The sequence below is a fragment of the Calonectris borealis genome, chromosome 33 (assembly GCF_964195595.1).
Source record: "Calonectris borealis chromosome 33, bCalBor7.hap1.2, whole genome shotgun sequence".
NCBI classification, from domain to species: domain Eukaryota; kingdom Metazoa; phylum Chordata; class Aves; order Procellariiformes; family Procellariidae; genus Calonectris; species Calonectris borealis.
This window is the reverse complement of record NC_134344.1, coordinates 1,059,871-1,086,456: the sequence shown is the minus strand read 5'-3', so window position 1 is coordinate 1,086,456 and position 26,586 is coordinate 1,059,871. Positions and strand designations below refer to the sequence as shown.

The 26,586-nt window shown below is 65.5% G+C and overlaps 4 protein-coding genes across 14 annotated transcripts; 2 read left to right on the top strand and 2 right to left on the bottom strand.

The window, feature by feature from the left end:
• Nucleotides 1-20: 20 nt before the first annotated feature.
• ABCF1 (ATP binding cassette subfamily F member 1) lies at nucleotides 21-11,008 on the bottom strand. 6 transcript variants are annotated; one of them, XM_075134629.1, is made up of 26 exons: nucleotides 10,878-11,008; nucleotides 10,163-10,209; nucleotides 10,003-10,086; nucleotides 9,658-9,790; nucleotides 9,446-9,480; nucleotides 9,119-9,223; nucleotides 8,938-9,003; nucleotides 8,788-8,853; nucleotides 8,621-8,695; nucleotides 8,446-8,538; nucleotides 8,205-8,330; nucleotides 7,080-7,180; nucleotides 6,914-6,999; nucleotides 6,212-6,351; nucleotides 5,990-6,138; nucleotides 5,828-5,911; nucleotides 4,739-4,863; nucleotides 4,521-4,633; nucleotides 3,962-4,133; nucleotides 3,395-3,469; nucleotides 3,213-3,283; nucleotides 2,874-2,906; nucleotides 2,101-2,269; nucleotides 734-798; nucleotides 569-641; nucleotides 236-484 (listed from the first exon to the last, which is right to left on the bottom strand). In XM_075134629.1, exons 1-26 carry the CDS (start codon nucleotides 10,942-10,944, stop codon nucleotides 318-320), a joined length of 2,520 nt encoding a protein of 839 aa, XP_074990730.1. In that variant the 5' UTR covers nucleotides 10,945-11,008; the 3' UTR covers nucleotides 236-317. The 6 variants fall into 6 exon arrangements, with proteins under 6 accessions (XP_074990727.1, XP_074990725.1, XP_074990726.1 ...); XM_075134627.1 differs by having other exon boundaries at nucleotides 8,788-8,856; nucleotides 10,878-10,990; XM_075134628.1 differs by having other exon boundaries at nucleotides 8,446-8,535; nucleotides 8,788-8,856; nucleotides 10,878-10,985.
• A 446-nt stretch (nucleotides 11,009-11,454) lies between these two features.
• Nucleotides 11,455-15,585, top strand: GNL1 (G protein nucleolar 1 (putative)). 2 transcript variants are annotated; one of them, XM_075134641.1, is made up of 12 exons: nucleotides 11,455-11,590; nucleotides 11,673-11,796; nucleotides 11,899-12,029; nucleotides 12,392-12,576; nucleotides 12,658-12,729; nucleotides 12,818-13,010; nucleotides 13,092-13,187; nucleotides 13,807-14,022; nucleotides 14,538-14,716; nucleotides 14,793-14,940; nucleotides 15,022-15,162; nucleotides 15,285-15,585. In XM_075134641.1, exons 1-12 carry the CDS (start codon nucleotides 11,515-11,517, stop codon nucleotides 15,491-15,493), a joined length of 1,770 nt encoding a protein of 589 aa, XP_074990742.1. In that variant the 5' UTR covers nucleotides 11,455-11,514; the 3' UTR covers nucleotides 15,494-15,585. The 2 variants fall into 2 exon arrangements, with proteins under 2 accessions (XP_074990742.1, XP_074990741.1); XM_075134640.1 differs by having other exon boundaries at nucleotides 12,818-13,187.
• RPP21 (ribonuclease P subunit p21) lies at nucleotides 15,546-17,604 on the bottom strand. 4 transcript variants are annotated; one of them, XM_075134725.1, is made up of 5 exons: nucleotides 17,388-17,498; nucleotides 16,628-16,719; nucleotides 16,444-16,526; nucleotides 16,219-16,323; nucleotides 15,559-15,696 (listed from the first exon to the last, which is right to left on the bottom strand). In XM_075134725.1, exons 1-5 carry the CDS (start codon nucleotides 17,496-17,498, stop codon nucleotides 15,668-15,670), a joined length of 420 nt encoding a protein of 139 aa, XP_074990826.1. In that variant the 3' UTR covers nucleotides 15,559-15,667. The 4 variants fall into 4 exon arrangements, with proteins under 4 accessions (XP_074990827.1, XP_074990826.1, XP_074990828.1 ...); XM_075134727.1 differs by having other exon boundaries at nucleotides 16,219-16,312; nucleotides 16,434-16,526; nucleotides 16,628-16,693; XM_075134726.1 differs by lacking the exon at nucleotides 16,219-16,323 and having other exon boundaries at nucleotides 15,546-15,696; nucleotides 16,628-16,693; nucleotides 17,388-17,604.
• Nucleotides 17,562-26,156, top strand: TRIM39 (tripartite motif containing 39). 2 transcript variants are annotated; one of them, XM_075134660.1, is made up of 9 exons: nucleotides 17,562-17,651; nucleotides 18,381-19,307; nucleotides 20,413-20,508; nucleotides 20,595-20,825; nucleotides 21,848-21,870; nucleotides 21,985-22,106; nucleotides 22,180-22,409; nucleotides 24,551-24,738; nucleotides 26,003-26,156. In XM_075134660.1, exons 2-9 carry the CDS (start codon nucleotides 18,894-18,896, stop codon nucleotides 26,115-26,117), a joined length of 1,419 nt encoding a protein of 472 aa, XP_074990761.1. In that variant the 5' UTR covers nucleotides 17,562-17,651; nucleotides 18,381-18,893; the 3' UTR covers nucleotides 26,118-26,156. The 2 variants fall into 2 exon arrangements, with proteins under 2 accessions (XP_074990761.1, XP_074990760.1); XM_075134659.1 differs by lacking the exons at nucleotides 24,551-24,738; nucleotides 26,003-26,156 and having other exon boundaries at nucleotides 22,180-24,200.
• Nucleotides 26,157-26,586: the final 430 nt, after the last annotated feature.

The following is a 26,586-nucleotide window of genomic DNA, read 5'->3' as shown; positions in this document are numbered from 1 at the left end:
TACTGATAGTGTTCACTCTGGAACCTACTGGTGGCGTTCACTGTGAAACCTACTGATGGTGTTCATTCTGAAACCTGATGGCGTTGACTCTGAAACCTACTGGTGGTGTTCACTCTGGAACCCACTGGCAGCGTTCACCCTAAAACCTACTGATAGTGTTCACTCTGGAACGTACTGGTGGCGTTCACTCTGAAACCTACTGACGGCGGCCCCAAATGAAGGCGCTCTCCAGCCATTGGTGCACCATTCCTCTTTATTAGCGGGGGGAGGGGGTGCAGATGGAGCCCCCCCGCCCCTGCCACCCCCCCGCCGCCCCCTCACTCGCGGGGGCGGTGGATGACGACCTCCCCCAGCGCCTCCAGCACCTCCCGCTTGTAGTCGTCGAAGTCGCCGTCGATCTGGCTGAGGCCCTGCTCCTCCACCACCCACAGCTGACAGCCCGTCTCCGTGATCAGGCGGGCGTCGTGGCTCACCACGATGACGGCTGCGAGGTCACGGTGAGGTGGTGATGACATCACACCGACCCCGCCCCCTCCCCGCTTTTTCCACACACCCCCCCCCACCTCACCTCCCCGGTATTCGTTGATGGCGTCGGCCAAAGCGTCGATGGATTCGATGTCCAGGTTGTTGGTGGGTTCGTCCTGGGGGGGGAGGGGCGGGTGAGGGACCCAGGGGTCCAGGTGCCCCGCCCCTCCGCTCAGCCCCGCCCCTCTGCCCCGCCCCGCCCGCTCACCAGGATGAGGACGTCGGGCTCGCGGCAGGCCAGCTCGGCAAACACCACCCGGGCTTTCTGCCCCCCTGCGGGGAAGGGGCGGGGCTTAGCCTGAGAGAGCTCCACCCCCCCGATGCAGCTCCACCCCCTGGTGCAGCTCCACCCCCCACTCCCTGATAGGCTCTGAGCCCTGTCAATAACACCCAGTCCTTCCCCTCCCCAGTGTTCTGCCACTTGGCCCTGCCCATGCTGCCAGGCCCCTCCCCTTTCTCCCAGGTCCCGCCCCTTCTCAACCCCACCCCTTTCAGAATCTTGGCAAAGTCCCTCCCCCCCCGGCAGGAGGCTCCACCCCCCTCAGGACAGGCCGCTCCCCTCCACAGTGGCTCCACTCCTTGGCTCCAGTCTACACCCAGGCCCCGCCCCCAGACACGAGGCCCCGCCCCCATTTCCACAGGCCCCTCCCCTTCCCCATTGAGATGTGCACATGTCCCTTGGGGTGCAAGCGGCGCAGGCCCCGCCCCCTCGGCGCTGACTCCGCCCCTGCCGAGGCCTTTCCCCAGCTGGGAGGCCCCGCCCCCTTTTCCCCAAGCCACGCCTCCCAGTGGCAGCCCCCTCCCTTCCCCCATTACGTGCATATGCTCCTTGAGGCACAAGCAGCCCAGGCCCCGCCCCCCCGGGCACTGGCCCCGCCCCCACGCACTGGCCCCACCCATCGCCGAGAGCCTGACCCTATCTGGGAGGCCCCGCCCCCCACCTTCCTCATTGAGGTGTGTGCCCCTTGAGATGCAAACAGCCCAGACCCCGCCCCCCGCCTTGGCCCCGCCCACCCACAGACCCCGACCATATGCTCTGGCCCCGCCCATTGCCAAGACCCCGCCCTCCCCCCCCCCCCCCCCCCCCCGCACTGGCAGTCCTTCCCCATTGAGAAGTGCAGGTGTCCCTTGAGGCACAAACAGCCCAGGCCCCGCCCCCGCGTTGGCCCCGCCCACCCAGAGATCCCGCCCATACACTCTGGCCCCGCCCATCGCCAAGACCCCACACCCCCCTTCCCCATTGAAAAGTGCAGGTGTCCCTTGAGGTACAAACAGTCCAGGCCCCGCCCCCGCGTTGGCCCCGCCCACCCAGAGACCCCGCCCATCTGGGAGGCCCCACCCCCCACGCAGGCAGCCCTTCCTCATCGAGGTGTGTGCCCCTTGAGACGCAAACAGCCCGGACCCCGCCCCTGCCTTGGCCCCACCCCCTAAGACGCCCCACCCCTACGCTCTGGCTCCGCCCATCGCCGAGATTAAGACGCGTATGTGTCCTTTGAAGCACAAAGAGCCTGGACCCCTCCCCAGGCGCTGTCCCCGCCCCCAGCCCCGCCCCCCCGCGCTAGCCCCGCCCCCCACCGGAGAGCTTGGCGATCTGGAGGGTGTGGGCGTGTCCCTCCAGCCCGAAGCGGCCCAGGCACTTGCGGGCGTCCTGGTGGGGCAGGTTGAAGCCGCGCTGCAGGTACTCGGCCGCCGTCTCCTCCAGCCGCAGCTGCTCGGCCGCTTGTTGGTTGAAGAAGCCCACTTTCTGTGGGGGGGGGGAGGGGTGGGGCGGGGTCAGGGCACGCCCACTGGCCACACCCAGTGGCCACACCTGTGGGATTACTATTCCCCCCCCCCCCCAGCTTTGCTGCATGGAAGAGCCTGCTGCAGCGGTGAGGCCACACCCCCCGGGTAGGAAGCCACACCCCCTAGTGGGGAGCCACGCCCCCTGCAGGCCACACCCCTACTCATAGGCTCCACCCCCCCATGTGCTCTGTCAGTGGGAACCACTCCCCTGGGCAGGAGACCACACCCCCTGCAGGCCCCACCCCTTGCCTGCAGCTCCACCCCCATCCCGATGCCCCGCCCTTGGCCTATGCACATGCCTCTGGAGGCTCCACCCCAACCTGCAAGCCCCACCCCTGGCAGAGGCCCCACCCCTGGCAGAGGCCCCACCCCCATCCTGATGCTCCACCCCCCCCAGCCTGAGCACCCACCCCTGGAAGCGCCACCCCCCTCCCACCTCCATGTCTAGAGACCCCACCCCCTTCAGAGTCCACACCCTCTTCTAAGGCCCCACCCTCTGCATAAGCCCCACCCCTTCTGAAAGCCACGCCCTTTCCAGAGGCCCCGCCCCCCTCCCTGCTCACCAGCCGGTGGTTCCTCCGCATCTGCCCCCGTGTCTGCAAGAGAGCTGTGCTGGGGGGGGGGCACCCTAAAACCAGCCCCCCCCAGCCCAGGGGGTCCCCCAAACCCTCCAGACCCTCCCCCCATCCCTGGGGACCCCCCAACCCTTCCCCAGCACCGTGGGGGACGCCCCACCCCCACCCCTCACAGCAGGGTGTTATCGTAGGATCTCCCCCCTCGCCCCATCCCCGGGGGGAGCCCCAAAACCCAGAGCAGCCCCCCCAAATCGATACACCCCCCCCCCCAGAGCCCCACCCTGTTTTGGGGGTGCACCCCCACATTTTTGGGGGGAGGGTCCCTACCGGCGTCAGCTGCCCGGTGAGGAGCTGCAGCAGCGTGCTCTTCCCCACGCCGTTGGGGCCCACGATGCAAACTGGGGGGGGGGGGCAAGAGGAAAAAAAAAAAAGGGGGGGCCCCCCGGCACCCCGTGTTATTGTAGGGTCTCCCGGTACCCCCCCAGCCCGGTGTTTACGTAGGGTCTCACCCCGCGACTCCATGTCGATGCCGAAGTCGAGGTTGCGGAAGAGCAGCTCCTGCCCCTCGTAGCCGAAGTCGACGCCTGTGGAAGGGGGGGGCTGAGCTGGGGGGGGCCAGGCACCCCCAAAGACCCCCTGAGCCCCCCAAATACCCCCTGATCCCCCCCAAATACCCTGACACCCCCAAATACCCCCCGACACCCCCAAATACGCCCTGACCCCCTCCCAGTGCCGCAGGTCCCCCCCAATTACCCCTTAACACCCCCCCAGTGCCCCATAACCCCCCCCAAACACCCCCACAGCCCCCCAAAACCTCCCCCAACTGCCCCCCCAGTGCCCCAGCTCCCCCCCAACCACCCTGCAACACCCCCACAGCCCCCCAAATCCCCCCCACCAGCCTCCCAGTACCCCATAACCCCCCCATAACACCCCCCAGTGCCCCATAACCCCCCCAACCACCCCCCCAGCCCCCCAAAACCCTCCTCAACTGCCCCCCCAGCGCCCCACCTGCCCCCCAACCACCCCCTAACACCCCCACAGCCCCCCAAATCCCCCCCCACATCCCCCCCGGGTACCGTGGAGGCCGAGGATGGGGGGGCTGAGGGGGGGCGGGTTGGGGAAGGTGAAGCGCACGGTGTATTCCCGGGGTCGCTTCAGCAGCTCCGGGGCCTCGGCCGCTTCCTCCGCCGCCGTCCGTCGCCGGCATTTCTGCTGCTTCCTCGTCAACGCCTCCTTCGTTTGTTTTTCCTGAGGGGTGGGATCCACTCAGGGATCCACTCTGGGATCCGCTGAGGCCCCCCACATCCATCATCAGATCCCCACAGGGGAGCTGGGCTGCGTGGGGGGATCCAACTGTGGGGTGTCCCGTGGGGTAACAGCTCCACTAACTGCCCCCCATGGGCAGCCGGAGGGTGGATCCTGCCCCCAGATCCCTCTGGATCCCTGCAGGGGATCCTGCCTGCAGGGGGGGGAGCCAGCCCATGTAGCGGGGGGCGGATCCCAGGAAAGATGGGGGTCCCCAAGAGGGGGATCTGCAGGGGGGACACAAGGGAATGGAGAGACGCCGGGGGCAGACGGGGATCCCGTCAGCCAGTGGATCCCAAGGGATCCCCGTGGGATCTCCCCTCGGCTCACCGCCTGCTTGGTGGACTTGCCGCCGGCCTTGAGGTCGCGGAGTTTCTTCTCCTGCTTCTCGAACTGCTTGAGCAGCTCCTTCTGCTTCTGCTGGTACATCTTCTTGAAGGTCACTGGGGGGGACAACAGGGGGACATCGGGGGGGCCGAGGGAGGCAATTAACGCCCCGCTAATTACCCCAGCCCCACCCTAATTTGCCCCCTCCCTTCCCCACGCACTGTAGTTGCCCCGGTAGTAGAAGAGGCGTTGGGCGTCGAGGTGGATGATGTCGGTGCAGACGTCATCGAGGAAACCTTGGTCGTGGGACACCACCAGCAGCGTCTTCTTCCAGGTCTGCAGGTAACTGGGGGGGGACATGGGGACATCGGGGGGGACGTTGAGGGGACACCCCGGCTGTGGGGACAAACCCCAGGGTGGGGACAATCCCCCCTCTCAGTTGGGGAATTGCATCTTGGGGACAAGCCTGGTGGGACACCCCGTTTTGGGGACACTGTCCTGCCTTGGGGACAGCTCAGATCATGGAGGACAAACCCCCCCTTGGGGACACGCCAAGGTGGGGACACCCCCACCCTGGGGACACCGCACCCTGGGGACACCCCTGCCTTGGGGACACCCTGCCATGGGGACACCCTGCAATGTGGACACACCACTCTGGGGACACCCCCACCTTGGGGACACCCCCACTCAGGGTCCCTCCCACCCCTGGGACCTCCCGCCCTTGTCCCTCACCCCCCTTGTCCCTCGTCCCCCTCCTTGTCCCTCGTCCCCCCTCCTTGTTCCTTGTCCCCCACCCTCGTCCCCCCTCCTTGTCCCTCGTCCCCCCTCCTTGTCCCTCATCCCCCCCTTGTCCCTCACCCTTCCTTGTCCCTCGTCCCCCCTCCTTGTCCCTCGTCCCCCTCCCTTGTCCCTCACCCTCCCCCCTTGTCCCTCGTCCCCCCTCCTTGTCCCTCGTCCCCCCCCCGTCCCTCGTCCCCCTTTTGTCTCTCGTCCCTCCCCTTGTCCCGTGTCCCCCCCCCTCGTCCCCCCTCCTTGTCCCTCGTCCCCCCTCCTTGTCCCTCATCCCCCCCTTGTCCCTCACCCTTCCTTGTCCCTCGTCCCCCCTCCTTGTCCCTCGTCCCCCTCCCCTCACCCCCCCTCCTTGTCCCTCGTCCCCCTCCCTTGTCCCTCACCCCCCCCCTTGTCCCTCGTCCCCCCTCCTTGTCCCTCATCCCCCCCCCGTCCCTCGTCCCCCTTTTGTCTCTCGTCCCTCCCCTTGTCCCGTGTCCCCCCCCCTTGTCCCTCGTCCCCCCCTTGTCCCCCGTCCCCACTTGTTGAGCCAGATGACGGCGTTGAGGTCGAGGTGGTTGGTGGGTTCATCCAACATCAACAACGTCGGCTCCATAAACAAGGCCCTGAGATGACACCGCTGTCACCAGTGGGTCCCAGCCACGCCTGTCACCTCCCCAGTGTCCCCCCCCTCTGCCACTTACCGGGCCAGGGACACCCTCATCCGCCACCCACCGGAGAATTTCCTGGTAGCTCTGTTCTGCATTTCGGGATTGAAACCCAAACCGGCCAGGATCCGCCGCGCCTTGGCCTCGGCAGCGGCCGCCCCGATGGCCCGCAGCTCCTCGTACACCTACGGAGGGAGCGCGGGTGTAAATTTAAGGGGGTCCTCAGGGGGTCCCCGATGTCTCCAAGTGTCCCCGTACCTTCTCCAGGCGCTCGGCGGCCGCGTCGTCGCCCCCCTCCAGCATCGCCTGCAGCCGTTTCTCCTCCTCCAGCAGCCGGAGTCGTTTGGTGTCGGCGCGCAGCACCGCCTGCACCGCCGGCGTGTCGTCCGCCACCACCTCTGGGGGACAGGGAAGGTGTTTTGGGGGGATCCCAGGTGTTTTGGCGGCAGTCTCAGGTGTTTTGAGGGGAGTCTCAGGTGTTCTGGGGGGATCCCAGGTGTTTTGATGGGAGTCTCGGGTGTTTTGGGGGGATGCCAGGTATTTTGGGAAGACTCTGGAGTGTTTTGGGGGGATCCCAAATGTTTTCAGGGGAGTCTCAGGTGTTTTGGGGGTGATCTCAGGTGTTTTGGGGGGAATCTGGGGTGTTTTGGGGGGAGTCCTGAGTGTTTTGGGGGGAGTCACGGGTGTTTTGGGGGGAGTCACGGGTGTTTTGGGGGGGATCTCAGGCATTTTGGGAGGAGTCTCGGGTGCTTTGGGAGGAGTCTTGGGTGTTTTGGGGGGAGTCACGGATGTTTTGGGGGATCTTAGGCATTTTGGGGGGATCTCAGGTGTTTTGGGGGGAGTCTTGGCTGCTTTGGGGATCTCAGGTGTTTTGGGGGGATCCCGGGTGTTTCGGGGGGGATTTCGGGTGTTTTGGGGGGACCCAGATATCCAGGGGACCCCGAGACCCCCCGGACGCACCTTGTTCGCACAGCAAGACGTCGATGTTGGGGGGGATGCTCAGCGCCCGGTTCGCGATGTGCTTCAGCAGCGTCGTCTTGCCTTTCCTGCCGGCAAACGAGTGGTTAAATGCTGCTGGGGGGGGTAACGCCCCCGTCTTGCCCCCCCAAGGGTGGGGGGCACCCACCCGTTGGGTCCCACGAGGCCGTAGCGGCGCCCGGCTACGATGTAGAGGTCGGCGTTGACGTAGAGCTCCTTCCCGTGGGCCGAGATGCTGAATTTCTCCAGCTGTGATGGGGAAGGGGGGGAGGTCAGGGACCCCCCCGGGGTAACGGGGTGGCCCCCTGACCCCCCCCATGGCCCAGCACCCCCTTTTTCCAGTACAGCGCTGTGACTCAGTTACTTTTATTCTTCAGTATAATGGTGGCATCCAGTTCCCTGCCGCTTCCCAGTACAATTGTGCAGGATTATCCCAGTAGAGCAGTATAATCCAGATACCCCCTTTCCCAGTATAACAGTATGGGTCAGTTCCCCCCCATTCCGCTGTAAAATGGCATGCTCCAGTCCTACACCTTTTCCAGTATAAGGGTGTAGCTCAGACCCCCGCTTTCCCAGTATAATACACGAACCCAGTCACCCCTTTTCCCAATCTTATTAAGTGACCCAGTCCCCCCCTTTCCCTTATAATGGTATGCCCCAGTTCCCTTTCTTTCCCAGTAAAATGGAATAATCTTGTTCCCTTCTTTCCCCAGTACAATTGTACGATCCAGTTTCTCCCTTCCCCAGTGCAATAGTGACCTGGTTCTCTCCTTTTTCCCAGTACAATAGAGTGATCCACTCGTCCCCTTTTCTCCAATATAATGGTGTAGCCCCGTTCCCCCCATCCCCAGTACAGTGGTATGACCCAGTTCCCCCCTTTCCTAGTATACTGTGGTCCAGCTCCCTCCCATTCCCAGCATAATGGTGTGACCCATTCCCCCCCCCGTTGCCCAGTATAATGGCATGTCCCAATCCCCCCCTTTCCAGTATAATGGCATGTCCCAATCCCCCCATTTCCCAGTATAATGGCATGTCCCAATCCCCCCCTTTCCAGTATAATGGCATGTCCCAATCCCCCCCTTTCCAGTATAATAGTGCTGCCCACTGGGGGATGGAAGATACCACTTCTCTGGCATGGGGGGACACACATGGGAGATACCACCTCACCAGGGGGGGGAGAGGTAGGTACCACCTGAGTGGACTTTGGCGGGGGGGTTTTGGGGTGATTCAGAGGGGTTTTGGGGGGATCCCCGGGGGTTTCTGGGGGGTTCACCTTGATGTCGGAGGCGTTCTCCAGCATGGCCTGCCGGGAGGAGAGCTCGGCCTGCGACACCGAGAAGTCGTTCTCCCCCGCCGCCGCCGCTGCCTTTATGGTGGCGACCTGCCGCTCGTACTCCAGCTGGGGAGGGGGGGAAGGGGCGGGCTCAGCGCCAAGCCACGCCCCCTTCAGGGCCAAACCACACCCCTCCGCGCCAAGCCACGCCCATTTAGGACCAGGCTCCGCCCCCCCTCACCTGCTTCTTCATCTTCTTCTTCTCCTTTTTGCTGACGCGGGCGTCGGGCTCGGCCTTCCTCCCGGCTTCTTCCTCCTCCTCCTCCTCCTCCTGCTGTGACAGGGGGTGCGCCCATCCCCCATCAGCCCCAGGCATGCGGGCGGCTCTCCCCTCCCCCTCATCCCAAAGGACTCACGGGCTCGCTGCCCTTCCGGGGCTCTTCGGCCTCATCTTCCTCCTCCTCCTCGTCGCACAGAGCCGCGAACTTGTTCTGGGGTGGGGTGGGGGGGGGGGTGTCAGGCTCCCATCCCCCACCAAAGAGCACCCAGGTGTCTGCGTTTGCCCTGCCCCCCCCCCCTTCACCTTTGCGCCTTTGGGCCGCACGTCCTCATCGGAGCCTTCGGCCTCGTCCTCACTGGGGGCTTTTCCCTGCTGGGAAAGCAATGGGGTGAGACCCCAGGGTTTGGGGACCCCCACCCCGGGGTGCTCCCCACCCCCAAACTGCTCCTTCACCTGCCGCTTCCCCTTGCTCTTCTCATTCTTGCGGCTCTTCTTCTTCTTCTCACCCTCCTCTTCCTCCTGCCCAGAACCATCAGAGAAGGGGGGACCCAGGCATCCGGGCCCCGCCCCCGACACAGCTTTTGGGGTGCCCTCATCCCCCCCTCAGTGAACCCAGGCAGCCGGGTACCCCCACCTTGGTGCTTCTGCCCTTGCCGGGCCGCGAGCCTTCGTCCCTCCTCTCTTCCTCCTCCTCCTCCTCGCTCTGCTCCTGGCTTAGTGCCGCGAAGACGTTGCCGCCCTGGGAGGGGGACGCGGGCATGGGGACCGGGGACCCCAAAATATTTCCTTCCCCCCTGCTATTTTCAGGGCGCCCTCGTTTTAACTCCCCCACCCTCAAATTTTGGCTTCTTTCTCTCAGTCCCCCCTCCCCGCTTTCCCGCTTTTGGGGTGTGTCCCCCTCCTCAACCCCCCCCTCTCATATTTTGGGGTCCCTCCCCTATTTTGGGGACCACGCACTCACCTTCCTCCTCCTCCCCCCTTTCCTGGGGGCCGGTGCTGTGGGGGAGACACGGGGAGGGGTGGTTAGTGAGGAACCATAGAGCTGCGGGTCAGCCACGGCCTAGAGCAGCCCCAGCCCAGCACTTCCTGGTGGGGACGCTCTAGCCCGGGTGAACTCGCTGCTCCTGGGGGCGTGGGGGTGATAAAAGACCCCCCCCCCCTCGCAGGACTCACCTTCCTCCTCCTCTTCCTCGCTGCCGGCGGCCGCCAGTTCCTGCAGGCGCCGGATAAGCTCCACCTCCTCGGGCTCAGGCTCCGCCCCCGGCCGCCGCCGCTCTTTCCGCCGGTCTCGCTTCCGCCGGGAGGCCTGGCCGGGGGCGAGACACCTCGTTAACCCCCTCTTTAATTACGCCCGTCGTTACCTCATTCATTAACTCTAAGTCCTAGCTACCCCAACGCCCCACCCCATCTAGCCCCACCCACTTAGCCACACCCCTTCTAGCCCCACCTCTTTTAGCTCCACCCACCCCCTTTGGCTCAATGCCCTCCACTCCCCTCATTAGCGCGGCCCTAACGAACCTGTTGGGGCGGCGCCTCCTTCTCTGGGGGGGTGGGGGCCTCCGCGGGTGCCATTTTCTCCTCTTCTGCCAGCTCCTCGAAGAACTTGGAGGGAGGGGGCAAAAGGCAGAGGTCAGGGGTGGCAGGGTCAGGGGTCAGGGGTCAGGGGTCAAGCGCTCACCGATTTCTTGCCTCGCCGGTCCTTCTTGCCCTTCTTTACCGGTTGGTCTGGGTGGGGCAGGGCGGGGGCAAGGGGTGGGGTCAGCGTCACTCCCTGCCCCACCCACCCCACGCTGCCCTGAGGGACCCAGGGGACCCGTAGCCACCCCGGCATCCCAGATCCCCCCCAAAAGGGTTAATCCCCCCAAAAAAGGGTTAAATGCTTCCCCCCAAAAGGGTTAATCCCACCCAAAGGATTAATTCCCCCCAAAAAGGGTTAATCCCCCCCAAAAAAGGGTTAAATGCCCCCCCAAAAGGGCTAAACCCTACCCCAAAAGGGCTGATCTCCCCCCCAAAAGGGTTAATTCCCCCCCAAAAGGGTTAAATGCCCCCCCGAAAAGGGTTAACCCCCCCCAAAAGGACTAATCCCCACCCCAAAAGGGTTAAGTGCCCCCCTAAAAGAGCTAATCCCCCTCCAAAGGGTTAAATGCTCCCCGAAAGAGCTAATCCCTCCCCCAAAAGGGTTAAATGCCCCCCCCAAATGGGTTAATCCCCCCCAGGGGATCCAGGCATCCCGCTGCCCCAGCTCCCCCCCCCCACCAGACCTCACTGTCCCTTCAGGGGACCCAAGCATCTGGGCCGCGACCCCTCCCATAGATCCAACCCCCGCCCCCTCCCCCCAAGGGTCCTGCCTTTCCCCTCCCCGCCTCCGGAGGGCCCCAGCTGTCCGGGCTTACCCTGCCCCTCGCCCTCCCCCCGCCATTCCTCCTGCTTGGCCGTCGCCGGGCGCGCTCCCTTCGGCATGGCCGGGCGCCGCGTACTGCGCCTGCGCAACCACCGAGATTCGCCTAGAGCGTCGTCCCCCAGAACCTCTCCGCTTCCGGTCCGCCACGGGACCGGCACGGGTCGTCGCCACTTCCGATTGGTTCGCTAGATGCCGGATCCCGCCCACTGACTCCCTTCTTGGTTTGTCCCGCCCCCTTCTGAGGTGATTCTTCCTCCCATTGGCTCGCGCGGGTTCGCCCCGCCGCATGCTCTGAGATGATGTTTCCTTCTATTGGCTCTCGCGGGTTCGTCCCGCCCCCTTCTGAGGTGATTTTTCCTCCCATTGGCTTGTGCGGGTTCGCCCCGCTGCATGCTCCTAGATGATCTTTCCTTCTATTGGCTCTTGTGAGTTTCTCCCGCCCCTTTCTGAGGTAACTTGTTCCCCCATTGGCTCCCCCTGGTTCGTCCTTCCCCGCCGGGTGAGGTTTCCTGCCATTGGCTCTCTCCCCCATTCGTCCCGCCCCCGTCCTGAGATAATATTCCCTCTCCCCGCCTTCCGCCTCTCCTATTGGCCGCTCCAGGCCCCGCCCCACCACGTGACCTCCCGTCATGCCCCGCAAGCGGCCGTTCAGCGCGAAGCGGAAGAAGCAGCAGCTCCGCGACCGGCGCGAACGGAAGCGGGGCGGTGAGCGGGGACCGGGCCGGGCCCCCCGGAGCCTCGGCCGGCTGGGCCCTGACCCCCCTCCCGTCCCTTCCTCTGCCCGTAGATGCCCCGGCAGGGCCGGACTCGGGCCCGGGCAGCCGCAGCGGGAGCCGGGAGCGCGACAGCGATGCGCTCCCCGCCGAAACGGGAGACCCGCCTCCCCCTCCCCGCCGCCACGACCCCAGCAGGTAGCCGGGAGGGGGCCATGTGGGCTCGGTGCGGGTTCAGGGAACCCGAGTGGGGTGAGGGGGGGAACTGGGCGTCTACGTGAGGCCCCGGGTATCCGGCAGGTTCCGGCTGCAGCTGGGGGGGCCGCGGGCCGAGGCCTTGGCGCGACGCCGGCGGCGGGCTCAGGAGGAACTGCTGGAGCTGCTGCCCGAGACCGCCCTGGAGCTGGACCCTGACGTTATTTACGGGCCCGGTGAGGGGCAGATACCCCGGGGAAGGGGGGGAAAACGCGCCGGGGCGGGGGGGGGGTGCAAATAAGCAGAGAAAGGGGGGTAGGCGCTGGGGGGGGGGGGCAATGAGGCGCTGGGGGGGGGGGGGGGCAATGAGGCACTGGGAGGGGGCAGTTAAGTGCTGGGTTGGGGAATTGCCCCAGGGGAGAGTGTAATTAATCATCTAGGAGTTAATTGGCTTGAAGAGGGAGGCTGGTAATGGTTGAGGGTGGGCCCAGAGGGAGCAATAAGACCCCTGGGGGGGGTGAAGTGGGCCCTGGGGGGCGGGAAATACCCCCTTCCGAGGGGTCCCAGGGCCGGTAGGATCCATGCTGGCGGGTGCCAGGGCTGGATTTCCCTCGTCGACCACCCTGGAGCTTCGCCATGAGCCGGGAGGAGCTGCGGGCGCGGGAGGAGGCGGCTTTCGGCGCCTTCCTCCGAGCCCTGCGGGAAGGCCAGCGCCCTGGGGAGGGGGGCACCGACGGTGACGATGACGGAGGGGACGTGGCTCCCTTCGAGCACAACCTGGAGGTGAGAGGGGAGATGGGAGGGGACGTGGGGGGGGGGTTAAAGGACATGGGGGTCACCGTGTCCCCCCCCTTCCCTCCCCAGACATGGCGGCAGCTCTGGCGGGTGCTGGAGATGTCCGACATCATCCTCCTCATCACCGATGCCCGGCACCCAGTGAGTACCGGGGGGACCCAGGCATTCAGGGTGGGGGGGCACCCAGGTGTCTGGGGTGCAGCTGACCCCCCGTGTCCCCCACTTCCAGGCGCTGAACGTGCCACCGGCGCTGGCCGCCCACGTGACGCGGGAGCTGGGGAAGGGCTTGATCCTCATCCTTAACAAAGTGGACCTGACCTCCCCCGCCGTGGCCACCGCCTGGAGCCACCTCCTGCGCCGTCGTTTCCCCACCGTCCGCGTCGTCCCCTTCACCTCCGCCCCCCGATGGGCGCCCACACCTGGTAGGGATCCAAGTGGGGGTGGCACAGGGTGGGGGGCACCCAGGGACCCTGACACCCTCCCGTGCTTTCTTTCTCCCCCAGGGCTGCAGCGGCGGCAGAGGCGGGGGGGCGGCTGGAGCCGAGCTGTGGGACCCCGGCAGCTGCTGGAGGCCTGCGAGAGCATCGTGGGGAGTGAAGGTGAGCGGGGAGGGGGGCACCCATGGGTGCTGTGGGGGGCAGCTCGTATGGGGTGAGGTCTCCCATCCACTCCCTGTGCAGGGCAGACCCTGCTTAGCTTCATGGTGAGGTGGGTGCCCTACGGGGGGATGGCAAGGGCTGAGGGGACCCCCCTGGGTGCTGGAGGGGGTGTCCCGTGGGTGCTGGGGGGGTGGTTCCTGCATCCCCTGGGTGCTGGGGGGTCCCCTGGGTGTTAGGGGTGTTCCCTGTGTCCCCTGGGTGCTGGGAGGGGGTGTCCCCTGCATCCCCTGGGGGGTGATCCCTGCATCCCTTGGGTGCTGGGGGGGTCTTTTGGGTGTTAGAGGGGTTCACTGTGTCCCGTAGGTGCTGGGAGGGGGTGTCTCCTGGGTGCTGGGGGGCAGTCCCTGCATCCATTGGGTGCTGGGGGTCACCTGGGTGCTGGAGGGGGTGTCCCTTGGGTGCTGGGTGGGGTGTTGCTACATCCCCTGGGTGCTGGGAGTCCCCTGGGTGCTGGGGAGGGTTGTCCCTGTGTCCCCTGGATGCTGTGGCGGTCCCTGGGTGCTGGGGGGGGGTCCCTGTGTCCGCTGGGTGCCCCTCGTCACCCACCGTGGGGTTGCAGTGGACCTGAGCAGCTGGCGAGCGCGGCTGGACCGGGCGGAGGAGGCGGCGGCGCGGGGTGAAGAGGAGGAAGAGGAGGAGGAAGAGCAGCAGGAGGAGGTGGGGGACGGCGGGGAGGCGGGGGACGACGATGGTGACGAGGATGGCGAGGGCCCCGGGGTGGCCCCCCGGCAGTGGGAGCGCTACCGCCATGGCGTCCTCACCCTGGGCTGTGTCGGTGAGGGGCGGGGCTTCTCTGGGGGGCGGGGCTTCTCTGGGGGGCGGGGCCTGGCCTATGGATATTACAGTGGATGAACCTCTGAGGGGGTGGGGCCAGCAAAAGGGGGGGTGGAGTCAACCTGGGGTGGAGTCAACTGGGGGGTGGGGCTTAATGGGGGTGGGGCCTAATGGGGAGGATTTAACTGGGGTGGTGTGGGTCTTAATAGGGAGGATTTAAGGGGGGTGGGGCTTCATGCAGGGGGTGGGGTTGTTAAAGGGGTGTGGCCACAGTGCTGAGGGGGTTGGCTGAAAGGAAGTGGGGCTTATGGGAGGAGCTAGAGGGTAGGGGTGGAGCCTGTCACGGGGGGCGTGGCTTATGGGGTGTCCCCACCCACCAGGTTGTTAAGTGGAGGGAAATGGGGGTCAATGCACTGGTGGGGGTGTTAGGCTGGGGGTGTGTCTTGCTGTGGAGGTGTGGTCTAGGGGCGTGGCTCCTGGCAGGGGGCGTATTTCCAGCCTCCCCCCTCCCCGCAGGCCTGCCGAATGCTGGCAAGTCGTCGGTGCTGAACGCGCTGGTGGGCCGCGGTGCCGTCAGCGTCTCCCGCGCCCCCGGCCGCACCCGCTACTTCCAGACCCATTTCCTCACCCCCCGTGTCCGCCTTTGCGACTGCCCTGGCCTCGTCTTCCCCTCCCATGCCCCCCCAGCCCTGCAGGTGGGTCCCAGCCCCACCCCTACCCCCCACAGAGCCCCTCCTGCCCCTGCTGAGCCCCTCCCGTGTCCCCCCCAAGGTACTGGCGGGCGTCTACCCCATCTCCCAGCTGCAGGAGCCCTACTCGGCTGTGGGGTACCTGGCCTCCCGCCTCCCGCTGCCGCCTCTCCTCCAGCTGCGGCCCCCCAGCGCCGCTGCCGGCTGGACCGCTTGGGATATCTGTGAAGGTACACCGCTTTTGGGGCAAATTCATTCAAAATCGGGTTTACGTTTTATTATTAATGATTATTTTGCTGGTTTTTCCTTAGCCTGGGCAGAGAAACGAGGATACAAGACGGCGAAGGCGGCTCGCAACGACGTCTACCGGGCAGCCAACAGCATCCTGCGGCTGGCAGCCGAGGGTCGACTCCGCCTCTGCCTGCGCCCCCCTGGCTATGCTGCCCAGAAGGGTGAGCCCCCCCCTTCCCCACCCCCCCCCCCCCAAACCACCCCCCTGACCCTCGGGGGGGCTGGGCCCTTCCTGGGGCCTGGGCTTGGGGTCCCCTCATTGTGTGTCCCCCCTCCCCCCCAGATTTGTGGGAGCAGCACCCCGAGACGGCGGCGCTGGCGGCGCTGCAGGAATGGGGGGAGCCGGGTGTCCGGGGCTCCACCCCCCCCGGGGAAGGGTCGACCTCAGAGGAGGAGGGTGATAGTGCTGAGGAGGTGGAGCCTGAGGAGGCCACGCCCACTGCCAGAACTGCCCCCAACCCCTTTGCTCTGCTGGGAGAGGATGAGTGTTAGCCCCGCCCCTTGGACAGGTGGCCCAATCAGAGAGCAGCCCCATACCACTATGCTAATACCATATATGGAATAAAGGGAGGTTTATTTCTGCAGCCGGTGCTTTCTGATTGGTTGGAGGCAGCTTCCGCAGGGACCAATCGGAGGTCATGTCACCACTTTGTTGCTGGGTAGGGATTATGCTGGGCTGTCCTCTAGGGCGGGGCCTGGGGGAGTGATGTCACTGCGCTGCCCTGATAGCTCCACCCCTTCCCTAACCCCACCCACTTTATTTGAATTTAGCCTGACGCCAGTAGTAGCCCCACCCAACTAGCTTCACCTTCTAATTAGCTGGATGGGGTTAAGTTACTCCTACCATGATTAGCCCCACCCACAGCCCTTAGCCCCACCCCCTGAATTGGCCCCAACAGGGTTGGCCCCGCCCCACTCCCTCCTGGCCCCGCCCCACTCCCTCCTGGCCCCGCCCCACTCCCTCCTGGCCCCGCCCCACTCCCTCCTGGCCCCGCCCCACTCCCTCCTGGCCCCGCCCCACTCCCTCCTGGCCCCGCCCCACTCCCTCCTGGCCCCGCCCCACTCCCTCCTGGCCCCGCCCCACTCCCTCCTGGCCCCGCCCCACTCCCTCCTGGCCCCGCCCCACTCCCTCCTGGCCCCGCCCCACTCCCTCCTGGCCCCGCCCCACTCCCTCCTGGCCCCGCCCCACTCCCTCCTGGCCCCACCCCTTCACTGACCGGTGGGCGGGGCCTGGCCGCGGGGGCGGAGCTCCTGTTGGCAGAGGTAGCGGCGGTGGCGGCCGCAGCTCCGGCAGCGCAGGACGAGGCGGGGCTGCCCCCCCCCTGCAGGAGGGACCCCGGCTCAGCCCCCTTTCCCATCCGCACCCCCCCAGGGGGGACCCAGGCGTGTCCCTGTCCCCCCTGGGTGTCCCCAAACCCCCCCGGGGGGGGACCCACACCCACCCCGCAGGCGCAGGCAGCCCCCGGCCCCGGGCAGCAGCAGGGAGCAGCAGCGGCGGCACACGGTGCGCTTCACCGAGGGGGCCCTGGAGGGGGGGAAACACACGGGGCAGGGGGGGTCACACCCCGTGGGGTGGCCCTGACCCCCCCCCACGCCGTGGGGTGACCCCCCCACCCCATAGCTCACATGCGCAGGACCAGGCGGCGGGCGGCCCCTCGCTGGGTGCTGCAGTAGAAGCGGGCGAGGGCAGGGCTGTGGGGGAGCACCCAGTGTGCGGCCTGGGGGTGGGAGAGGAGGAGCACAGCTGCAGACCCCCCCCCCGCTGCCCCTACAGCCCCCCCATAACCCCTCCCAGCCCCACACAATAACTCCTCTAAACCCTGTAGCCCCCCCATGGCCTCCCTGTGCCCTGCCTCAGCCCCCTTGACTCCCGTATAGCCCCCCCCATACTCCCCCGCGCCCTATATACCCCCATAGGCCTCCCTGAACCCCTGTATCCCCCCCCGGACCCCCATATACCCCCCATGGCCCCCCCCCCCGACCCCTATATCCCTGCCCATGGCCCCCCCCGGGCCCCTATGTCCTCCTCATAGCCCCCACCAGACCCTTATATCCCCCACCCTACCACTCTGTAGCCCCCCCGGATCCCTATATCCCCCCCACAGCCCTCCCTGAACCCTTTATCCCTCCTATATCCCCCCCGGACCCCCTATAGCCTCCCTTATCCCCCCCCCGGACCCCTATAGCCCCCCATACCTCCCCTCCAGAAACTTATATCATCCCCCGGGACCCCTATAGCCCCCCATTCTGCACCCCGGACCCCTATAGCCCCCCATTCTCCCCCCCGGACCCTTATATTCCCCCATAGCCCCCTCCCCATATCTCCCCCCCCCCCCCCGGACCCCTATAGCCCCCCCATACACCCCCCCGGGCCCCCCCGCCCCACCTGGAAGAGGAAGCTGAGCCGCTGCAGCGCCTCGCGGTCCCGCACCGGCGCCGCCATCGCGCCCCCGATTGGCCGCGCCCCCGCGGAGTGGGCGGGGCCGATGTTTCCCATTGGCTGTGCCCGCCCCGGGGAGGGCGGGGCCGCCCCGCCCCTCCCCTCTGGTAAATAGGGGAGGCCGTAGCTAGCACCGGACAGCGCGCGGCTTCGTGTCGTCATTTCCGGCGCTGGGAGAAGCCGTCACTTCCGGCGCGGCGGCGAGCGGCGGTGAGTAGTGGCGGGGGTCGCCGGGACCCTCCCTATAGGGACCCCGAAACGGCCCCTCCCTATACGGTGACCTCTATAGAGCCCTTCCTATAGGGACCCCGCTATAGGGACCCCGGCACGGCCCCTCCCTGAGGCATGTCCCCTATAGCGACCCCTATAGCGACCCGGAACAGCTTCCCCGCGACAGGGCCTCCCCTATAGAGCCCGTTCCTATAGGGACCCACCCTATAGGGACCCTGCAACAGGCCCCTCCCTACAGGGTGTCCTGTATGCGTTCCCTTTTCTATAGGGACTCCTATAGGGAGCCTGGTACAGCTCCTCCCTAAAGGGCATCCACTTTAGGGCTCCTTTTCTATAGGGGCGCCCCTATAGGGACCCCATCCCTATGGGGAATTTCTTATAGAGCCTCTTCTTATGATGATTTTTCTAAGGGGGCCCCAGTAAGGAGCCCCCCTTCGGGATGGGGATTCCCCTATAGGGGCTCATCCTATAGTGACTGCTCTATAGGGCTCCCCCAGAGCTTCTGCTATAGGGACCCCTATACAGGGACCACCCTATGGAGTCTTCTCTGTGGGGAGCCTGTGCTATAGGTGCCCCCGCTGAGGACAGGGACCCTATAGGGTCTCCCGCTGCGGCCCCAAAATGGCCCCGTTGCCATGGCGATGCCTCCCGCCCTCAGCAGCGTGGTGGCGTTTTTAACTGAATTCAGCTGTTTTTCCCCCCAAAAAGCACTCGGGAACGGCGCCAGCATCACTTCCCGCCAAAATGGCATCATCACCTTGCCGAAAGTGAGCTGTTTTCTCCCCAAAATCGCTTGGACTCCACGCCCTCGCCTCAGCGTCGCTTTGCGCCGACATGACATCATCACCTTGACGGAATTGAGCTGTTTTCACCCCAAAACCTCTTCAAACCCGCGCCATCCCCTCAGGATCATTTCGCACCGAAACCATGTTATCGCCTTGACGGAATTGAGCTGTTTTCACCCCAAAACCGCTTCAAACCTGCGCCGTCACCTCAGCATCGCTTCCCACCGAAATGACATCATCACCTTGACAGAACCGAGCTGTTTTCACCCCAAAACCCTCTTTGAACCCCCAGCGCCCCGCCTCAGCCTCGCGTTCTCAACAAAACCACCTCACCACCTTAACGGATTTCAGCTTTTTCCCCCCCAAAAAACCTCTTCAAACCCTTCCCCACCCCAGCCGTCCTCTTCCCCCCCCCCCCCATATTTTTTGGGGCGCCATGTCGGGTTGCGACCCCCTGGAAACGCTGCAGGTGGAAGCGAGTTGTTCGGTTTGCCTGGAATATCTACAAGATCCCGTCATCATCGAATGCGGTCACAATTTTTGTCGCCGTTGCATCACCCGGTGGTGGGCCGAGCTGGCGCGCGATTTCCCCTGCCCCGTTTGCCGTAAAACCTCCCGCCATCGCGCTCTTCGACCCAACCGTCAACTGGGGAATATGGTAGAAGCCGCTCGGCAACTTCGCGGCGTCAAACGAAAAGCCGGCGGGGAAAGTCGTTGTCAAGCTCACGGTCAAGCTTTAGCTCGATTCTGTCGCGACGATCAAGCTCCCGTTTGCCTCCTCTGCGAGATCTCCCACGCCCATCGCGCTCACGCCCTCGTCCCCCTCGACGACGCGGCCCTGGAGTACAAGGTCGGGGGGGAGACGGGGGAGAGAGAGAGAGCGCGAAACCTTCGCGGGGTGAAAGGGGGAGCGTCCCCGAGTCTTTGTTTTGATCCTCCCCCCAAATTCCACCCCGCGGGCTCTTTGCGGAGGGTTTTTGGTTGTGATTGGTTTCCAGCGCTGGTTTTGCTTCCAAATTCTTCCCCGAGACCGTCCAGGGAGGGGGTTTGGCCATGGCTCATCCCCGTTTCCAGCCCCAGATGATGGGATTTAGCCCCAAACTTTCTCCCCGAGACCATTTCTGGCAACATCTTGTCCCTATCTTCATTTTTAGCCCCAAACTCTCTCCCTGAGGCCATTTGTGGAGGGGGTTTGGGCAGCAGCTCGTCCCCGTCTCCATTTTCGGCCCCAAATTCTTCCCCGAGACCGTCCAGGGAAGGGGTTTGGCCATGGCTCGTCCCCGTTTCCAGCCCCTGAGGGTGGGATTTAGCCCCAAAACCTCTCCCTGAGGCTCTTTGCAGAGAGAATTTGTCCGTGGCTCAGCCCCATCTCCATTTTCAGCCCCAATACTTCTCGCCGAGGCTGTTTTTGGAGGGATTTAATCTCTGGCTTATCCTCATCTCTGTTTCAGAGCCCCTGAGGGTGGGATTTAGCCCCAAACTCTCTCCCCGAGACCATTTCTGGAGGAGATTTGGGCAACATCTTGTCCCTGTCTCCGTTTTCAGCCCCAAACCCTCTCCCTGAGGCTGTTTGCGGAGGAATTTGGGCAGCAGCTCGTCCCCTTCTCCATTTTCAGCCCCAAATTCTTCCCCAAGACCACCCAGGGAGGGAACTGGGCCCTGGCTCAGCCCCATCTCCATCCCCTCGCGGTGGGGGCTCAGCCCCAAATCCTCTTCCCGGGGCTTTCCACGTGGTCACCGTCCGCTCCGCTCCAGCAGAGGAGGGATTCGGGGCCGGAGGAGGGATTCGGGGCCGGAGGAAGGATTCGGGGCCGGAGGAGGGATTCGGGGCCGGAGGAAGGATTCGGGGCCGGAGGAGGGATTCGGGGCCGGAGGAGGGATTCGGGGCCGGAGGAAGGATTTGGGGCAGGGGTGTCCCATCCCGTCACCCCTCCTCCTCTTTCCCCTGCCGGCAGGAGAAGCTGCAGCGCTGCCTGGAGCCGCTGGAGCGGAAGCTGGAGGCAGTCGCCGGCTGCCGAGCGCGGGAGGAGAAGAAACCCAGCGAGCTGAAGGCAGGTTGATGGTGCTGAGGGGACGCCGGGGAGATCCCGGCAATTCCCGTTGCTTACCCGTTCCTTTTCCCATCCTATCCCGGCAGAGGAAGGTGGCTCTGCGGCGGGAACGGATCGCTCGGGAGTTCGAGGAGCTTCACCAGCTGCTGGAGGAGGAGGAGCGGCTGCTGCTGCGGCGGCTGGAGGAGGAAGAACGCGAGATCCTGCAGCGGCTTCAGGCCAACCTGGCTCGGCTGGGGGAGCAGCGCCGGGTCCTGGCCGCCCTCGTGGCCGAGCTGGAGGAGAAATGTCTGCAGTCGGGCGCGGAGATGCTCAAGGTGGGATGGGATCGGGATCGGGTGGATCGCCGCTGGGAATGGGATCAGCCGCAGGGATGGGATGGCCCAGAACGGGCTTGTCGTTGGGAATGGGATCCCTGGGGATGGGATTGGGTTTGGGGACGGGATCCTCAGGGATGGGGTTGGGTTTGGAGAAGGGATCGCCCCTGGGAAGGGGATCAGTTTTGGAGATGGGATCGCCCCAGGGGACAGGACTGGTTTTGGGGATGGGATCCCTGGGGACGGGATTGGTTTTGGGGACAGGATCGTCCCCGGGGAAGGGATTGGTTTTGGGGATGGGATCCCTGGGGCTGGGATTGGTTTTGGGGACGGGATCGTCCCCGGAGACGGGATTGATTTGGGGACAGGATCCCTGGGGATGGGATTGGTTTTGGGGACGGGATTGTCCCTGGAGACGGGATTGATTTGGTGACAGGATCCCTGGGGATGGGATTGGTTTTGGGGACAGGATCGACCCCAGGGAAGGGATTGGTTTTGGGGATGGGATCCCTGGGGATGGGATTGGTTTTGGAGAAGGGATCGCCCGTGGGAAGGGGATTAGTTTTGGAGATAGGATCATCCCTGGGGACGGGACTGGTTTTGCAGACGGGATCCCTGGGGACGGGATTGGTTTTGGGGATGGGATCACCATAGACGGGATTGCCCCCGGGGATGGGATCACTGGGGAGGGAATCAGTGTCGGGGATGGGATCACCACCGGGAACAGGAACACAGGGAATCAGCGTCGGGATTGGGATCATGGCCAGGGACAGGATTCCCGGGGCTGCGATTGCTGCTGGGGGCCGGGATCGGCGCTGGCAACAGCGATCAGGGCTGGGATCCCTGCGGTTGGGACCGATTTAGCCCCAGAGATCGACTTTGTGGGGGGATGTAGCACATCTAACCCCCCTTTTTTCCCTGCTTCCCCCCCTTTTTTCCCTGCTTCCCCCCCTTTTTTCCCTGCTTCCCCCCCTTTTTTCCCTGCTTCCCCCCCTTTTTTCCCTGCTCCCCCCCCATTTCAGGACATCAAGGACACCCTGGCCAGGTAAGAACTGCGCGGGCGATCCGAGCCGCTCTCCGGGCTCCATTTTGGGGCAGAAAAGCAGGATTTAAGGGTGCGTCGGCCAGCGCACCCCACCTCCCCCGGGGTTTCCGGCAGGTGCGAGGCGGCGGCGGCACCGGTGGAGGAACCGGCTTCCGTCCCCATCGAGCTGGAGAAAAATTTTGGCAGTTTCCCCCGGCAATACTTCACCCTCCGGAAAATCACCCGGCGCCTCATCGGTGAGGAAAACCCCCCCTCCCCGGCCATCGCCCCGCAGCCGGGACCCCCTAAATCCTTGGCGTTACCATCCAGGCGAGGTGACGTTGGATCCGGATACGGCGCATCCCAACCTGGTTTTATCGGAAGATCGGAAAAGCGTGCGTTTCGTGGAAGTTCGACCTCGAGATTTACCCGATACCCCGCGACGTTTCACCATCTATCCCTGCGTTTTGGCGGCGCAAGGTTTTACCTCCGGTCGTCATTACTGGGAGGTGGAAGTCGGTGATAAAACCCACTGGGCTCTCGGCGTTTGTAAAGATTCGGTGAGTCGGAAAGGGGAATTAACGCCGTTACCGGAGACGGGATATTGGCGGGTACGGCTTTGGAACGGCGATAAGTACGCGGCAACAACCACCCCCTTCACCCCGCTGACGGTGCGGGTGAAACCCAAGCGGGTGGGTGTTTTCGTGGACTACGAAGCCGGAAAAGTGGCTTTTTATAACGTCACCGATCGTTCCCACATTTACACCTTCACCGATACCTTCACCGAAAAGATTTGGCCGCTGTTTTATCCCGGAATCCGTGCCGGCAGGAAAAACGCGGCACCTCTCGTTATCCGTTCGCCTACGGATTGGGAGTGAAGCCGGGGGGAGAGCGGCGCCGGTGGGGTTTGATATCCGGCAGCGCCGGGATCCGGCGCTCCGGCACTGCCGGGGTTTGGTGCTCTGTGCTGCCGGGATCCGGCGCTCCGGCACTGCCAGGATCCGGCGCTCCGGCACTGCTGGGGTTTGGTGCTCTGTGCTGCCGGGATCCGGCGCTCCGGCACTGCCAGGATCCGGCGCTCCGGCACTGCCGGGGTTTGGTGCTCTGTGCTGCCGGGATCCGGCGCTCTGGCACTGCCAGGATCCGGCGCTCCGGCACTGCTGGGGTTTGGTGCTCTGTGCTGCCGGGATCCGGCGCTCTGGCACTGCCGGGATTCGGCGCTCCGGCGTAGGCGGGGTTTGGCTCTCCGATAGCCGGCACTGCCGGGGTTTGGTGCTCCGATGATCCGGCGCTCCGGCACAGACAGGGTTTGGCTCTCCGATGTCTGGCACTGCCGGGATCCGGCGCTCCGGCCGAATCCGGCTCTGCGGCAGCGTGTGCGTGGCAGCGGGTGCAGGCATGTGGCAGGGCCGTGTCCCCCTGTCCCTGTGTCCCTCTGTCCCTGGCCCCGTGCACGTCCTGGGGTCCGTGTCCCCATGTCCCTCCGTGTGTCCCCATGTCCCTCCGTGTGACCCCACGTGTCCCCACGTCTGTCCCTCCATGTGACCCCACGTCAGTCCACGTCCCTCTGCGTGTCCCCACGTCCATCTGTGTCCTTCTGTCTGTCCCCATGTCCGTGTCCCTCTGCGTGTCCTCCTGTGGCCCTTTATGTCCCTATATCCCTCCATGTGTCCCCGTGTCGTGTCCCTCCATGTCCCCATGTCTGTCCCTGTGTCCCTCCATGTCCATCAGTGTCCCGGCGTCTCCCTATGTCTGTCCCCATGTCCCTCCATGTCACCACATCATCCGTGTCCGCCCGTGTCCCCATGTCCCTCTGTGTCCCCCCATGTGCCTCCATCTCCCCACGTCATCCATGTCCCTTTATGTCCGTGTGTCCCCACGTCCCTCTGTGTCTCTCCGCATTCCCGTGTCCCTCCATGTCCCCACATCATCCGTGTCCTTCCATGTCCCCACGTCCATCCATGTCCTTGTGTCCCTCTGAGTGTCCCAACATCCCTCCATGTCCCTTTATGTCCCTCTGTGTGTCCCCATGTCCCTCCATGCCCCTTCCTGTTCCTTGTCCATGTCCGCATGTCCCTCCGTGTGTCCCCACGTCCCTCTGTGTCCGCCCCGTCCCTCCGTGTGTCCCCACATCCGTCCGTGTCCCTCCGTGTCCCCCCATGTCCCTCCATGTCCCTCCCCATTCCCATGTCTGTCCATGTCCCCCCGTCCCTCTGTGTCCCCCCACGTCCCTCTGTGTCCGTCCATGTCCCCCCATGTCCCTCCGTGTCCCTCCCCATTCCCATGTCTGTCCATGTCCCCCCATCCCTCTGTGTCCCCCCACGTCCCTCCGTGTCCGTCCATGTCCCCCCATCCCTCCGTGTCCCCCCCCATCCCTCCGTGTCCCCCCCCATCCCTCCGTGTCCCCCCCCGTCCCTCCGTGTCCCCACATCCCCGCCCGTCCCTCCCCATCCCCGTATTCCCCTGTCCCTCCCCACATCCCCGTCCCTCCCTCCCCATCCCCGCCCCGCCATCGCCCACGCGTGGGCCGTCCTCCGCGCCTCGCACACGCCTGCCACACGCCTCCCACACGCCTCCCACACGCCATGGCCCCCTCGGGGCCACCGGAACGGGGCCCGCTGGCCCGTTTGGCTCGGGAAACTTCATGCCCGGCCTGCGGGCAGCCTCTGCGGGACCCCGTCCTCTTCGCCTGCAACCACAGCTGCTGCCGCCGCTGCCTGCCCGCTGCCCGCCCCGGGGAGCCCCCCGCTGCCTTCTCCTGCCCGCGGTGCTGCCTGCCCTGCGCCCCGGCCCGGCTCCGCACCCCCGTGGCTCTGGCCGTGGAAAGTCGGATCGCCCAGAGGCTGGTTCGGGGAACCCCCGGCCCCCCCGCCGGTCCCAGCGCTGCAGGTAAAGGGAGATGGGGGGGCGGTGTGGATCCAGGGGGCTGGGGGGACTTGGGGGGCTGGGGGGACCCAGGTGTCCAGGGGAACTTGGGGGGACTTGGGGGACCCAGGTGTCCAGGGGGATTTGGGGGACCTGGGGGACTTGGGGGACCCAGGCATCCAGGGGACTTGGGGGACCCAGGTGTCCGGGCGGACTTGGGGGGCTGGGGGGACTTGGGGGACCCAGGTGTCCGGGGGGACTTGGGGGGCTGGGGGCACTTGGGGGACCCAGGCGTCCAGGGGACTTGGGGAGCTGGGGGCACTTGGGGGACCCAGGCGTCCGGGGGGACTTGGGGGCACTTGGGGGACCCAGGCGTCCGGGGGGACTTGGGGGACCCAGGCGTCCGGGGGGACTTGGGGGACCTGGGGGTACTTGGGGGGCTGGGGGGACTTGGGGGACCCGGGGGGACTTGGGGGACCCAGGTGTCCGGGGATGCTGGGGGGACCCAGACATCCAGGGGGACTTAGGGGGCTGGGGGGACTTGGGGGGCTGGGGGGGAACTGGGGGGACTTGGGGGTGCTGGAGGGGGGGACATGATCCAGGGGTGCTGGGGCACTCAGGGGTGCTGGGGGCAGGGGGGACTTGGGGGTCCCAGGCACCCCGGGGGGGGGTGCATGACCCAGGGATGCTGGGGGGTACCCAGGCATCCAGGGGGAATTTGGGGTGCTGGGGGGGGGCACGATGGATAAATTGGGGGGGGTCTGTGACCCGATCTGGGGGTGCTGGGGAGCACCCAAGTATCTGGGGGGGGCACCCAGCTATTTGGGGGTGCTGGGGGTGGGGGGGGAAGGCACCCAGGCACCCGGCCATGACCCCGTGCCCGCTCCCTCACGTGCCGGGACACCCGAGTCCCCCCCCGGGGGGGGGCAGGGACGGGTGTCACCCCACGGCGGGTGACCCGGGCTCACGTGCAGGGCGGGGCCCGATCCGGCTGGGTGACATTTTTGGGGGGTGACACTTTGTTTTGGTGGCACCTTGGGGGACACACCCCAGTCTGGTGGTGGCATCTTCCCCCTTGGGGACACTCTCCCCCCCGCCTAAAAAGGGCTTCTCCCCCCTCCCCCCCAAGGAGTCTCTCCCCCACCCAGGGGTCCCCCCCCGACCCAGGGGTCTCCCCCACCCCCCAAGGGCTTCCCCTCCCACCCCCAGGGGTTCCCCCCCCCCCCCCAAATTTGGTGCCTTTTGTATGTCCCCCCCCCTTGGTGACACCCCCCCCTTCTCCCCACAGCCTGGGGGCCCAGCTCCGAGCCGACGCCGCCCCCCCGCGCCCCCCATCTCCGAAGGAACCACCCGGGGTGGGGGGGGGAGCCCCCCCAAAGTCGCCCTCCCCCCCTCCTCGCTGACGTCCCCCCAATAAACGCCGACCCCCCCCCCCCAACGAACGCCACGGCAGCGGTCGCAGCGGTGCCACCTTTAATGCCCACAGGTGCCATGGGGCGGGGGGGGGACACCCCAAAACGGCCCCCCCCAAACACTGGGGTGCATGTGGGGCTTGGGGGGGGCGCAGGAGATGGTGTTTGGGGGGGGTATTGATTTGGGGGGGGGTCAGGCAGAGAGATTTGGGGTGGTATTGATTTGGGAGGGGTCAGGAAGGAAGATTTGGGGGGGCTGTTGATTTGGGGGGGGTCAGGCAGAGAGATTTGGGGGGCTGTTGATTTGGGGGGGTCAGGCAGAGTGTTGGGGGGGTACTGATTTGGGGGGGTCAGGCAGAGAGATTTTAGGGTGCTGTTGATTTGGGGGGTCAGACAGATTTGGGGGGATTAGTGAGATTTGGGGGGGTACTGATTTGGGGGGGTCAGGCAGAGAGATTTG